The 15,263-nt window shown below is 45.5% G+C and overlaps 1 protein-coding gene and 1 long non-coding RNA gene across 2 annotated transcripts; both read left to right on the top strand.

Annotated features, from left to right (window-relative positions):
* The first annotated feature begins 822 nt into the window (after positions 1–822).
* LOC140327630 (uncharacterized) lies at positions 823–2,111 on the top strand. Its single transcript, XR_011920044.1, has 2 exons — positions 823–931; positions 1,385–2,111. It is a non-coding gene; the product is annotated as an uncharacterized lncRNA (long non-coding RNA).
* Positions 2,112–4,504: 2,393 nt separating this feature from the next.
* On the top strand, positions 4,505–7,976 carry LOC140325451 (uncharacterized). The gene is made up of 6 exons (XM_072403286.1): positions 4,505–4,598; positions 5,291–5,965; positions 7,091–7,207; positions 7,411–7,470; positions 7,547–7,673; positions 7,826–7,976. Exons 2-6 carry the CDS (start codon positions 5,300–5,302, stop codon positions 7,915–7,917), a joined length of 1,062 nt encoding a protein of 353 aa, XP_072259387.1. The 5' UTR covers positions 4,505–4,598; positions 5,291–5,299; the 3' UTR covers positions 7,918–7,976.
* Positions 7,977–15,263: the final 7,287 nt, after the last annotated feature.

The following is a 15,263-nucleotide window of genomic DNA, read 5'->3' as shown; positions in this document are numbered from 1 at the left end:
TCTGTTGTCACCTTTCTGTTGTCTCATTGAAGTCATCGCTGGGATTCTTTGTTTCTCTTTAACTTGCAAAAGGATCAAGGCATGGGGGGGGGGGGGGTGCAGGGTTCTATACAGAGCTTCCCTAAAACCTGCCCGGCCTCAGTACCCCTCCCAAGGTTCTCTGACCTCATGCAGACATTGGGCCGGTTCTTTGGAGAAGTTCTACAGATATTAGGAGCAGGCTTTTCTATTCAGGCCAGATATGTGGATCACCCTAATTAATGTCTAAATGTGATCCGAATCCCCCAAGATTGAAGAAACTGATATCCAATATATGAAAGAGCGAGACAATAAGGAGGTATCATGACCGATTAGAATAAACCAGTATTTATATAGCACCAACATATTACACAGCGCTGTACAAAGTCCATAGTCATGTGACTCAGCTGTCCCTCTAAGGAGCTCGCAATCTAATGTCCCTACCATAGTCATATGTCATTATCACAGTCTAAGCACAACTTTGGGGGAAGCCGATTTACCTAACTGCATGTTTTTGGGATGTGAGAGGAAAACCGGAGAACGCGGAGGAAACCCAAACACGGGGAGAACCTGCAAACTCCATGCAGATAGTGTCCTGAGGCTGAGATTCAGCACTGCAGGGCCGGAGTGCTAACATTTGTCATTAGAATTAAAAAGAACAATCTACATACTTATCTTTCACCATAGTTGTTAAATGTTTATCAGAATTGTATATTTAAAAATAGCCAAAAATCATTTTTTTATCCCCCCTGCAGATCTCGTCACCTTATTTCCACCATTCTATCCCTTGATGCTTGTAACACGGAAGGTCGCTCCATGTCCTCCTCCATGCCCTCCTCCACCCCGGGATCTGACATCATCCAACCCTCAGCCAGAGATGGTAGAGAAGCTTGTAGAAGCTCAGAGAATTCTGGTAGGTGATCCGATGGGTTGTCAGGTGGCTTTATTCTTTTACCTTTCTGATGGTCTTTGTTGAAACATTCACTTTGCACTGGACACTGTATTTGGCTTGGTGAATACGTCATTCCCCCTTACAATGGTTCTCTCTGCAGATTTGTATTCTCTGTAGTGATTTATGGGAGAAACCACATCATTGTACTATCAGTGAATAATGTTTAGGAACCAATAGGAGCGGTTCTGATCATGTGATCACCAGCAGGCCGGGGGTTTGTTTGTGTCTCCTCTGTGTGGTTCCAGAGATCTGACGTTTCCATCAAACCCTGCACATGCGCTAAAGTCATTGTACCTGAGCTGTAAGCAGATTTCCCAGGTTTGCTCATGTGTGATGGTGAGGGGGTCGGTGCCATGCAATGTGTAATCCGGTACTTCCTGTGTTCTGTACCATTTTCCTGTTTTCTCTCATTAGTCTGATCCTTCACAAGCGGAGGCACGCTCGCCGAATGGGGTGCTGGAAATGCAGCGAAACCGTCAACTCACAAAATGCGCTGTGTATGCACAAAATGATGCCTTACTGCCGAGCAAAAGAATGCTTCTCCAACCTGGGCTTCCAGAAACATCTGATAGAGAAAAGCCGCAATCTTTAGAAATAGTGCAATGGAGTGCCGCTTCCTCTGGGGTTCCGGGTGGGGTTTTGTTGGAAAGAAAGGTTCTGCGTGGTTCTGCGCGGTTCTGCAGTTGTGGATTCTTGCCTGCTTCTGTGCTGCAAACACTGAGAAACGAGGTTTCCCTATGATCCGGCTGGAACCGCAATACAGGCAGCACCGGGCCCCGGTATCACCCCAGAGATGAAGAGAAATCCCTGAATTGAAGTTTTGTTGGCCGATTGTTATCTGAAAGATCATTTCTTATATTTACACCCAGAGATATCGGAGTGAACAGAACAAAGATTTCATGTAAAGTCGGGAACCCGGGAAATATTATTATTGGGAGAATTCATGTTCATTATTACAAGGGGCAAATCTGCTCTACACAGGGCAACTACACCGATCATTGTCAGCATGGGGCATAATGGAGCCAATCCAAGGGGCTCTCCAAGCTCCACCCATAGGCAGACTGTTTCCTCATTGGCTGCTGGTCCTGTCACGTCATTGTGATGTATAACACACGGATCATTACAATAATTTGCCTGCTCACCGTTCTCTGATCTTGTTGTTTTTTTCTACTTGTTGGGTGATTTGTTCAGGGATTGGACTCAACTTACCTGGTAACCCCAACTTCTCCCTGTTGTGAGGGGGAACAAGACTCGGGGGTCAGTTAGTTGTAGCGCACACAGGGGCGGCGCTATAGTCCTCCTGTGATAGGATGAGGGAATGTGTCACCATTTTACTGTAGTGTTCGGGGGTCATACATAACCCCCCAATAAATGTGATGGTGCTGCCCATTGGTGTAAAGCCAGCACCCCCTAATAATGATGTCAGGGGACACAGTCTCCATTGCTGGCCACCTCTCCATTTCCAGGTTGGATTATGATCAGACTGTCATAGAGCTGCGGCCTGGGCTCAGCATCATCACACTGCCTGGGCTCTGGACCCCTGAGAACCGCATAGAGCTGGAGATGAGTGGCGCCCCCTGGATGGTGTACTGTCATGTATAAAGGTTTAGGTGGGGGGGGGTAACATCTATTGTTACAGCCCTCACCATACTTGGGGGTGTTGGGTACAGAACCCTGGGGTCACCAAGAGACAGAGGGCCAGCAGTGCGGGGGTGAAAGGGCACCGAGGGTCCATCCAGAGATCCGGGAGAGGTCACCCACAACACCCCATCTATAAAACTCATCACCCACACGGTGCCATCGTACCTGGAGACATATCGGCACGATGACCACATTACAGAGTGGAACCCCCAAACCATACCCACGGAACCCCATGGTGTGCGCTGTTCTCCACCCCGATCCCCAGAACCCGGATCCACTTCCCCAAAGCTATGGGTGTCCTGATTGGGCCACATCGTATGAGTGACGATCGGTTATTTGATGGAGTTTCTGATCGCCTCCGTAAGCTGATTACAGCGCAACAAACCTCAGATTCCCCTCCCTTGTAAAGTGGAGACTGGTGTCTAAGACATGGAGAACAAAGAAGTGGCGCTGTGGTATCTGATTGGCCCTAAATCTGACCCTTACTGAACTCCCAACCTCCAAAAATAAAGACTGGAAGGCCATTGTGGCGAATGAGCCAAAAAAAAGGGGGGCAGAGAACAAAATAATTTAATCAGTTTGGGAACGAATCACTGCGGCCATAAATCAATGTTATAAAGAGCATGTCATATGTGGGGTGAGGTGTTACCCCTACCCGAAATATTACCAGGAAGTGTTAAATCAAGGTTATATAATGGGCAATACCCAGAAAACTCTGCACACGTGCTAAAGTAAGAGAGTCCACCCAGGGCCACCTGTAGTTCTGTATAATATCAGAGATTTGGGGGAAATTTTCCTACTACATTTCGCATACCGTTTTCTTCACCTCTAAATTTTCACCTTTCCTTTATTATTATTACTATTAATATTATTATTATTATTATTATTATTATTACTATTATTATCACTATTATCACTATTATTATTATTATGCTGACTTCATGGCGTTCTGAGTGCTGGCTGCAATGACAGAACCTACTGAAACAGCGACACCTGGTGTCCAAAATCTAGAAATGCAGATGGCAACAATGACATAGCTGCTGCTACCGTATTTGTAACTGCAATAATAATGGCAGAACAGCGCCAGCTGCTGCCTACTTTGTATAAGCACAATAGCATAGTACAACAGTACCGCCCGTTGCCTTCTTTGTATAAGTACAATGTATAGTACAACAGTTCCACCTGCTGGTTGATTTGTATAACTACAATTACAATATAACAGCGCCACCTCCCGCTTGCTTTGTTTAACCACAATGACAAGGTACAACAGCGCCATCTACTGCCTACTTGGTCTAACGACAATGACATAATGCAAGCGCGCCACCTGCTGCCTGCTTTGCATTACTACAATGACGGCAAAACAGCGCCACTTGCTGTTTTTCCTCTGGATAACCAGAATGCCAATACCCACAGAACCTATAGAAATGGTATGGTAGAAGAGCGCCATCTGCTGTTTTCTTTCTGTGTAACCACAATGACAGTACAATAGCATCCGTTGCTTTTCCTTGTTTAATCACAATGACATAACACAAGCGTCCCATCGCTGCTGCGTTGTCAGTAATAAAAACAGGTGACTTTGTTATACTACAGACAAACCATCAGATGGCTTTCTTGCACTGCAATAAACATGAACCACCGCTTAAATGCCATTGTAATTACACGGATGATTGAAGGTGTCGCTGGTGTATTATGTCGTTGTAGTTACAGAGTAAAGCAGCAGGTGGCGCTGTAATGACTAATATAACCGTAATACAATTTTTCCCTCCATTTTGTCAACTGTGCACATCTGCTACAACAGCGCCATCTCGTGTTCTCTTCTGAGTATTGCACAGGCTGCTATTATCCACATCGTGTTTCCCGTTACCATGACAGCGTGGAGTAGGCGGTCCAGCTGCGGAACTCAATTTCCCAGCATGCTCTGCGGCCAGCTCTGACTTCCTGTCCAATGACAACAGAGACACTTCCTGTCCGGTGCAGGTCGCTGTAGGTGAGTATTCATTGTTGTCACCTTTTGTGTGTTGTCTGTCAGTATGCTGGGGGCGGGAGGAGTGAGATTGCTTGTCTCCCCCAGATAATGTGATGAGTGCAGACAAATGCTTTCTATGTAATGGTCGGGGGTGCAGCTGGAGGTGAACCAAAAGTCTCAGAATGCCCATTAGTCACGGTGCATGCTGGGATTTGTAGTACCACCCAGGGTGATGCAGGTTACAGGGTTGGGGACACAGGGAAGCCACCAGAAGCTGTGCTGCCCAACCATTCAGGGAGCATTCAGCCTGAGATCTGGGAACCCCTGGTGGGGATTGGGCTGGGATTCTCAGACACGCCCATTTCAGGCTCCTCCCTCCCCATTGACAGCCACCAATCAGAACCGGAGGATGTCAGAATGTGATTGGTGACACAGGAAGTGTTGTCTGGCTGCAGCAAACCAATCACCAAAGGGAATGTAACTGTGACTTATGCTGATAGGAGGAGAGAGAGCAGAGGAATGAGCTGCTTCTCCTTTCACTGTCCAGTCACAGCCTTTATGTGTTTCTGATACAAATCTATCTCGTTCCCTGGCAGACAGGGCTGTGCTGTATTGCAGAGTGTGTAAATCTCAGGTCTGGATGTACAGGTGATCTCCCTGTGCTGTGTTTCTGGGGCAAGGACTAATGTTGTAATTCCCTCTCTCCCCACCAGGGCGCCACCATGCCAAGCTGTATTGTGATAGGCTGTAAGCACCACACCAGCATGAAGTCCTCCAACCCCCTGCTCACCATGCACGTCTTCCCGCGGGAGTTCAGCCGCATCAAGCTTTGGCTGCAGCGGATTGGTCAGGATTTCGGTGACATCGACGACTTCGCTGTTAAAATTTTGAACGCTGCTAAAAGCGGTAAATACCGAATCTGCTCGGCCCATTTCGATCCCAGCTGCTACACCACCGTGGGCTGCCGCCTGGTCCTGAAACACGACGCCGTGCCCACCGTCTTCCCCGGGGTTTATCCCAAACCGGCCCCGGACTGGAGGAATTTCTCTCCCCAGACCAGGAAAGCTCAGACCGGGCCGGACGTAACTGCGACGTTCTATGACAATGCCAGGAAAGACGCCGCGACCCAAACCAACACCGACCCCGATAAGAACCGCCCGACCGCCCTCAACACCAGCCTGATGGAGAGGTGCAACCAACAGGAGGAGATATTCGATGCCAGCGGGCGCCTCGTCGGGGTCTTCTCCCCGGATTCCCAACAGAGAGACCTGAAAGTAAGGCCGGGACTCTGGACTTATGATTGGTCGACGCAAATACCCAAAGAGCCCTCTAAGACACACCCACCAATGCAGAATAAAGAGGCCCTGTCTTCTCTAGAGAAAGTTCTGGTAAGTCAGATGACATCACAGGGGAGGACCCTCTGATCATGTGACCACACACGAGGGCCCTCGGCTTCCGGTGTATGGATGGTATAGGGGCTCGTGTGTGCGTTGTGATGAGGGGCAGATTGGGGTGGAGGTGTCAATCAGTTGGGCACATTGTGTGGCCCCGGCCCCTACAGTAGAAATTTGTCTTTAACCCAAACTATAAATTTTTAGTTTCAGATGTGGAAGAAACCCGGCACTCTTTTAGCTTCCTCTCTATGTCCCCATGGGGCAATTTTCCATGTACTTCGTGTTTCACAAGCAACAGGAATTAAGAGTGTTGTCACCAAACCGCCAGTGTTATATTGAGCTTGCAATACCGCCAGTGTCCACCGGTCTGTTGCTGTGTGGTAATACCGCCCACCACCACTACCTGTATGGGGCAGCTGGCTGCTGTCGGGGTAGCTGCTCTGGCTGTGGACCCCAAAAAAGTAGGAGCCCCTCTTATGGTGTCTGCCAGGGTCAGGCAGCTATTTATATTGTATAGTCCTGGTCACCCCCATTTACTGGGACCGGCAACTATTCCAAGGAACTGACACCGGGACCAGAACCGAGAAATCCAACACAACTGCTGGATCTGCTTCTGGCTGCTAAACCCCTAAGCCAGCCTAAACATCGCTGCCGCCACCACATCTGTTCTGTTGTCAGAGGATTAGTAGGATTGATGGGCTGGGTCATTGGGCATCGTTGGTCCCCTGGTATCTGATGCCCCTTTGCCCATTAAAGGTGGGGAGGGGTCACTATGGGCACAGTGACTGGTCTGCAGTAAGCTGTGATGGCCGACATGTCCGGGCAGTATCATTTCTGCATAATCAGACCAAACAGACTCCCCCCCGCCATCTCCATCAATGAGCCTGGGGCATCTATAACCCTGTGCCCAGTTCCCCAGTTTTCCTTCCTTGGATCGCCGCTTTGGGTAGGTGATAACCACGGCAGACTGGGGACCCCTCATTTCGCTCGGACCAATCACATTTTCATCACTCATCAGCATTGGCTGCCACCCTGTCTGGGGATGGGGGGGGGGGTCCTGTTACGGCCAATCAGTGTCTATATTTTACTATATTAAATTTGTGTTTTTGTCTTTTGTAGTTTTCATTAATAAAACATATGGCCGAAGCCAAAGCTCCTCAGTCTCGCCCCCAGAAACAAAGGACCACCCGGCTGCTGAACCGGACCGCAGAGATCATCTCCATCCTGACCGGAGAGGTGAGAAGGGTTGGGATATTACAAGCCGGAAAACCCATATATTATATATATAGCAAATATCAGTTTACATGCTGGGATATTTGCAGGCGCAGGTCACCGATGGGGAAGGGAGTGGTCGGGTATAATGGATTGTTGTGGCCCTCCTCCCATTGCCCACATTGGTGTTATGTTTGAACCCCCCGTGTGTTTCGTCTTCATTTCAGGAGTGGATGGTGGTGAAGAAGAATGCGCACATCAGCAAGTTCTACCAGATGATCCGAGAGGTGAGTGCAGATCACATGACCCCTTGCATGTTCTGCTGCCTGATGGCCTTGCTGACACAAAGTCTGCGGCCTTTAGGTTCCCATCAAATGCGGGGACGTCGCCGTGTTTTTCACGATGGACGAGTGGGACTACATAGAGGAGCACGAGGACCTGTATAAGCCGGTGATGCTGGAGAACCCCAAGGATACGACATCTCACACAGGTAATGTTCTGATCAGAAATCCATGCAATGTATTCACCTTCAGTGCCTGAAACCAATCAGATCAGTAAATTCACTTCCAATCTTCATGGAAAATTAGCATTCAGCTATTTATAACTCTTAATTGGTTTTATCTCATTGGTGTATTATTGCAGGCAACAGTCAAGAAAAATTCCTCATATCCCAGAAACAGCTGAGCACCAACACAGACCGTGGCGCAGGTAACACGACACATGGACTGTTGTAGCTGGGAGGGATAGGAAGGGTTTTATACATATACATATACGATCCATAAATATGTGGACAGAGACATCAGATACAGCGGGCGGAAATCTCCTCCACACAGTAAGATCTGATTGATAACGTCACTGGTTGTGCACTTTTTTGGTCGGAGCTCCTCATTTCTTGCACTTAATTTAGCAGCTGAACACAAGGAGGCCCTGAGGGAGAAGGAAGAGGTGGACACTTCTGGTGAACGGAATTCTAAAGGAGACGCCCGGCAGAGCCACCACAGTGAGTTGACATTGCAGATTCTTATCGGGTCTGGGATTGGGAAATCAGAATGAATCCAAAATCTGAAAGCAGAACTATAATACCAATATAAAAGTGGGAGCAGGCAGGGTATTGCAGAAGGATCACTTACCTGCCTGATCGCAATCTTCTGTATGGAAGACACTGCCCTGGCCAAGGTCAAGACGGCTGAAGAACCTGGAGAAGGTCCGGGGTGAAGGTGCCAGATGCCCACAATGGGGCAAAGACCGGTGAGTTTATGAGCCAGCAGGCAGGTATGTTTTTTGGGATCATCATCTGCCCCATCTCCAATAGGGTCTTCCTACCTGCAATTTTTTTTATATTGAAGTTTAGTTTCACCTGAACTCAAAAATTGTTGGTGGTTGCATAAAAACAATATTACACAGAGTGCTTCTGTAACAATAAGAGGGAAACTGTAATGATTGGCTCCAAAATACCATCCCGACTGCTGACTGTCCACAGTGACTCTAGTGACCTACAGACTGACATCCGACCAACCATGGGATTGAGACCTACAACCAAAATATCATCACAAGACCCAACCATACGCAATCAGGAGACATCAGAGGTCTGAAAACATACGATTGTCCCATTATTATTATTACACAGTATTTTTAGAGCTGCAACTTATTATGCAGAGCTGTACAAAGTCCATATCACTAGCTGTCCCTCAAAGGAGCTCAAAATCTAATATCCCTACCATAGGCATATGTCATTATTAAAACATAAGGTCAATTTGGGGGGAAGCCAATGAACCTAACTGCATGTTTTTGGGATGTGGGAGAAAACCAAGGGGAGAGAGAACCTGCAAACTCCATGCAGATAGTGTCCTGGCCATGATTGCAACCTTGGACCCAGCGCTGCAAAGGCCAGAATGCTAACCACTGAGCCTAACCCAATATTAAATAGCCAGGACACTGTAAGAGTCTACAGGCAGAAGACGATCAATTGACTTAACCATGATCAGCTTGGCCAAAAATGTGTCACCTGAACAAACTACACCTGGCAAGGAGACTTCGGTTGATTGCAGGTATAGGACTATCACCCACAGAAACCATAGCTGGCCTGCTCATAGTGGGGGGAAGGGTGCTCTTTGTCTGAGGACACTTTGACAATTTCCAAGAAATTTGTAAGTAGATTTTTCAATGTTGCGTACCAATTTTTTTTAAATGTTCCTATTCAGCAGCCAAAGATGAAGAATTCATAAAGAAGGAGGAAAATGCTGGCACAGAGAAGAGTTCCACTGGTGAGACTCGGCACACCAACATCACCAGACACTGCACAGGCTGTTCCAACTTATAAAGAGAATGACAACATTTCCAATTTTTGCACAAATAACCCAAAAATATTTTTCATGTAGTTTTGGTTTCTAGCAAAGGCTTTATCCCCATTGTGTGATAAATTAAAAAAAAGAACTAATGGTGCTTGGTGAATGGCACAGGAGGGTTTATACCATGTGTAGAACAAAGAAAAATCCGAATATGATATGACATACATTCTTCATATAGAGCAGGGGTGTCAAACTCAAATACACAGAGGGCCAAAATTCAAAACTTAGACAAAGTCACGGGCCAAACTTGAAGTTTATTGCAGAAAATTGAGGAAGTTTTTGCTTCTCATTAGATATAAAACCTTTTCCTATGGAAACAAAGAGGTTTTGCTTAACATTCAATCTGGAACAAGTTTATAATAGAGAAATCGCACCGCTACTACAATTCCCTGCGTCTATAAAACAGCCCAATGCGGGGCCACACATAGGCAGAGAAGTCCCTAGTCTAAAGATGCGAAAGATCCCACTACTACAATTCCCTGCATCAATAAAACAGTCCAATGCGGGGCCACGCATAGGCAGAGAGGCCCCTGGTCTATAGATGCGAGTGATGCCGGGAATTGTAGTAGCGGCGCTATATCAAAGCAGCAGCGGGCCAGCTGCAATTCATATTTAGAATTCCTTTGGGGGCCAAAAAAATTCCTTTTGGGCCAGAGTTTGACACCCCTGATATAGACAATCCAGGTCTGTAACTAGGGAGTCAATATTTCATAGCTCAACTCCTCCAATGTTTCTGTTTTCAGATGACATCACTACAGTGCCACATTGTGACCCTTCTCCAAAGAGGAAATCCTCTCCAGGTAATACACAATGCAAACTACACTACCAAAACTATCCAATCAGGCCAGTCCCTGCACTATATACCCTGTTTCCCCTATGATAAGGCACTGTCTTATATTTTTTGAAATGCCAAAATATGCCCTAGGTCTTATTTTCAGGGGGATGTCTTATTTTTCCATGAAGAAGACTACAATACACAGTTATTGTTGAAAATCACTCATGTGCCATTGATTGTCCCCTTCTGATCACTGACTCGGCGGGTAACAGACTGCGTTAGGGCAGGGGTCAGCAGCTTGCTTGTCCTTTGAAGTTAATTTCAGTTTCACTCTGCACTGCAGCCAGCATTGAGGAGTCACACAGAGGCACACAGTATCAGGTATCGGAGGATGTCTTATTTGCGGGGGTGTGCTTTTTTATTTTAATTGTTTGAGCAAAAATCGGAGGTGGCTTATTTGATGGTGATGCCTTATCATTGGGGAAACATGGTAATAATCGGAACATCTAAAAAGAGAATATACATTTAGATTTTAATGCATGCGGTGAGCTACAGACAGTAATCACAGCAAGAGGTGTCCTCGAAATCCTCAAAGCAAGATTTTGCTGAAGTGATCCTAAAACTTTGCATAAGGTTACTCCAAGCTTCCGCCAGAATATCACATTGCCAATAATCCAAGGAGAATCCACAGGGACCTCAAAAATAATCTGGACACACCACAAGCTTCAGTTACAGCAGTTGTTGCCTTAGACACCTTCATTTTACAAAAAAAAAATCGGACAGTGAATGTAGCATAGCAGACAGCCGCCAATAAAATTTTGATGATTAGTTTCTACACTTAATACTCTTTGCTTTTTCATTTGCAGCAAAGGTTGGCCATAGATGGAGTCTGAAGAATAATCCTCACCAATCTGAGAGCTCAGTGCTCTGGATATCAGCAGATGGAACCACGTCGTCCCATTTTAAACCCCAAGAGGACCCCAGGCTTCCAGGGGGGACCCACAGGACCTATTCCAGGAAGCCACTATATCCGCAGTCTCCTATCAGCCTTTTCTCGGACATGAACCCCGATGGAGAACCAAACTACTCCCGAACAAACCAGACCGGATCAAAAAGAGCTAGGACAGGGAGCAAGCACTGGTGCAATCAGTGTAATGAGCATTTCCCGGACACTTATCAACTGAGAGCTCACCAGAAACTGCACACAAAGAAACCAAGATGGTGACCAGCGCTGTGGCAGAAGCAGCAATGGATCCTCCTGCCACAGATTGGGATTTCACAGAAGCAGAGTTATAATGAACAATTCCTGACCATCATTCCACCTCATTATACATTAGGACAGAGCCTTTTATATGTATTACATTGTCGTCTGTCTATAAAGCAGCTTAGTCGTTCATTCAGTAAAACGCTTATTTCTCGTTATATTCAAATCCGTGGCTGCTACAAGTTTCATAAATGGTTTATATGTCATAAGATGTTTTCTGTAACACTGCAAAGTTTTTTCTTAAAATAAAGCATTTTGTGTAATCTTTGACATGAGTATAATGATAATGACGCTATTACACAGTATTTATATAGTGCCAACATATTACGCAGTGCTGTACAAAGTCCATAGTCATGTCACTAGCTTTCCCCCATATGACCACAGTCATATGTCATTACCAAGCCAATTAACCTAACTGCATGTTATTGGAATGTGAGAGGAAACTGGAGAACCTGCAAACTCCATGCAGATAGTGTCCTGGAAGAGATTAGAACCTGGGACTCTGCAAAGGCCAGAGTGCTAACCACTGAGCCACTGTGCTGTCTTATTGCCTTATGTATTTATGTATGTATATTTTTTTCTCCTAGCAGTTGTAATAAGTGTGTGATGGGATCTTGTTTTAAGCTGATGCACGGCAATTCTTAGCAGGTTTGTCACAGCGTTAGTTGTCTATGACTGAAGGAGTTTGCAGAGACGGCTGACAACACTGCTGCTGGTTGCAATGCGCTGGCTTAGCATTGTCAATCTAAAACAGGAAGTGCTGTTACTGCAGGTGAGAAACAAAAAGTACCTTGCTGTACATAGTGAGCCACGGTGCCAAACATACTAATAATAAATCACATTGTTTTTCTTTGCACCTTTGTGGCATTGCACTCACCTGCTGTGCAAGATTTTTAGAATTTGGTTCTTATTCCGGGTTCACACAATGGTGTTCTGGGAAATTAAAAAGCAACCTGACTGCTCTATTAGCCTGGATATTTCACTTACACCAAGGTCTTTGTTAGGACACAAGAACAGGAGTTTAGGGTTGTCCTGAATGCAGCAATGAGTTTCAAGCTTTGATAAGAGGAGGAACAACATGGCCCAGCAGTTCCTATGTCATATTCAGGAGGAGACTGGGATCTGCAGTATATAATGCCACCTTCCTGTCCTTGTTATCTAGAGAGGGGAGATCTCTATATGTAATGATCATCCAAGAGAATACAAGTCAGTACAACATGATTTTATGCCATCAACCTGCACCAGATTGGAAATATTCTATCTGCAAGAGTTACTGGAAGAAAGGATAGCCGTGTCCTCTGTAAAATAAATGAAGAGCACAGAGGATACTAAATGGAGTCCTGGAAATCTGTGAAGGATTTTAGAAAATTCCAGAGGAAACTGACCACAAAGAGCGCAGAGATTGATGTAAGGGTCCACAAACTGCAGAAACTGAGAGGTACAAAATAATCTTTGGTAATTGTCACTTTGGTGAGTTCAGAGAACTTAGGAGTCACCGGGAAGATGAAAGGGGGTTTTTGGGGTATGAAGAGCAGATCTTGTCTTAAATCTCCAAATTGATTTGGTAGCTGGAGATACAGAAAGAGAAGCAAGACGTTCCTATGACACAGATATAGAGGACGGAGTAAGAGAAGAGACAAATGTCCATGATGAAGATCCGTGTGAAAGTTGGGTCTCTGATATTTTGACAATAGGTTACAAGATTTCCAATGAAAAGTAAGAGTTCCATTTCCTGAGGGATATAGAGCTGGAAATTGAGCCCTTGGTGGTGATGGAGACTTAAAATGTACACCTTGAACAGAACCAGAGCCATGCAAATCCACCAGAGCTCAGGGCGGCACTGCTGGTAGCTGGGGACCACTGACCCAAAACCCTGGATTGCTAAGTACTGGAGTGGATAGGGAATGTTTTCCTAGAGTAATGGTAAAACCTGGTGACCATACTAAATACATATTGATTTCTAGGCCAGGCTGACCTTGTTGACCCATAGGACCCAATTAGGCACCTCAATGCTGGGTATGGATGAGCCGAGTAAACAGTTTTTTGACTTTTCCATTCTATGGCACTAAGATGTGGAAGATGCTTTGGTTGGCGCCTGCATTGTCATCCTGATCACTGGGCCATCGGCTCTGAATTGAGACAAGATTAGTGGGGAATGGGAAATATGACAAGCGGAATAATCTAAGTAGTCCACACGATTTTAGATGAATTAGACAGAAATGTTGCACTTACCAGAAATTACTTTTTTTATGTTAATATCAATCAGAAATACTTTGAACTGGTTCAAAGGTTGAAAAGCCCTGTGTAATGAGTTTTTGTTCATTGAAGAGCTTATAATAAAGATCCATACTCGGTACTGGCCCCAGATAAAGCTGAGTTTTACGCTCAGAGGACAGACAAAAGTGAAAAAATGGGCCCTTTATATTGGACTCAAAGCAATAGTGACGTGTGATTACATATAGGATATACAAGTCATTGGAAGACTCTCGAACCTGAGAAAGCTTGTGGTGTCCAATGTCCTGAAATAATCATCATGGTCAGGTTTTAGGTCTGAAGATTTTGTGGGGGACAGAAGCACTGGGGAATGGAAATCCGTAATATCAGCCAATGGAGGCCCGGCTCGGCATAGATTGGAGGGAATGTGGCTCTTGGGAAAGCTTGCTGCTTGGAATGCTCATGTGCACTTGTAAGGTGATTGGAGGCTGCAAGTGAGCCACAGACACCACAACCCTCCAATATGCCCAGTGTATGGACCAGGAACCCGGAAGAACCAACAAGGCCCGGTATTATTCATTTAATATTCCAGGAAATATCTATCCCAGGCCACAACTATCAACAAACACTGCACAAGTGCAGAAATTGGAGGAGACAATGATGGCTACTATTATAGTGTATGCCTTTTGTTTTGACCATTTTGTTAATATAGCAAATTTTCTTTTGTCCCAGGAAAGCTTAAATTTACATTCTAGCCAAAGTAGTAATATGGGCGAGCAAAAAATGTAAACTTACCTGAAGAAGAATAAAGTCTCCTGGCCCCTCCGCTCATTGTTGTGTAATGATTTTATGGAAGTTTGAGCCTCGGAAGCAGGAATAGATTGGTGTACGAGCACCCTACTCATCATTCAATGTGGGGAACATAACTGCCCACATCAACCATCAGCCAAAGGCAATACAACCCACTGTGTACACTAACAGGGCTCAATGGTAGTTAAGGTACACAGCATGGAGCACTCCTATTGGCTGATGGTTGTCAGCTGAAGGAAACTCTGCAAAACAAAACTCATGGCACAGGAGAGAAAAGGTGGTAAGACTTGAAAAGAAATGAAGATTTTCCTTGAGCACATGTAAGGGTAAGTGTGTGTATTTTATATGCAGCAGACTAGATTGGCTGTAATGTTCAGACTTCACCATTATGTTCCCTTCAATGGAATTCCCCGAATGCTGAGTTCTTGTTATTTCTAATCTTGAAACCAAACCAGTATAGAACTGATCATCCTAAAGGTTGTGGACATGATATATGTAGAGATGCTTTAATTTTGTGAGACCAAATTGTGGAGACAATGATAATGCAATCCCAACCAATCCACATGCAATCTAAATAGGTCTCATGTAATCTCCTCCCACTGATCTGCATGTTCCCTCCCCTGAGGTCCAGGCTCCTCCCTGCTTAACACACAACAAGCTCAGCAAAGG

This window comes from Pyxicephalus adspersus, chromosome 3 (assembly GCF_032062135.1).
Source record: "Pyxicephalus adspersus chromosome 3, UCB_Pads_2.0, whole genome shotgun sequence".
Classification (NCBI taxonomy): domain Eukaryota; kingdom Metazoa; phylum Chordata; class Amphibia; order Anura; family Pyxicephalidae; genus Pyxicephalus; species Pyxicephalus adspersus.
Note: the sequence above shows the minus strand (reverse complement) of the source record. Positions and strands in the feature narration are given on the sequence as shown.

Excerpts from the sequence above, each read along its gene's own strand:
- LOC140325451 (XM_072403286.1), top strand. The coding sequence starts at position 5,300 with ATGCCAAGCTGTATTGTGATAGGCTGTAAGCACCACACCAGCATGAAG. Across the intron at positions 7,208-7,410 it reads TCTCCATCCTGACCGGAGAG|GAGTGGATGGTGGTGAAGAA; the intron begins GTGAGAAGGGTT and ends TCTTCATTTCAG. Across the intron at positions 7,674-7,825 it reads GGATACGACATCTCACACAG|GCAACAGTCAAGAAAAATTC; the intron begins GTAATGTTCTGA and ends GTATTATTGCAG.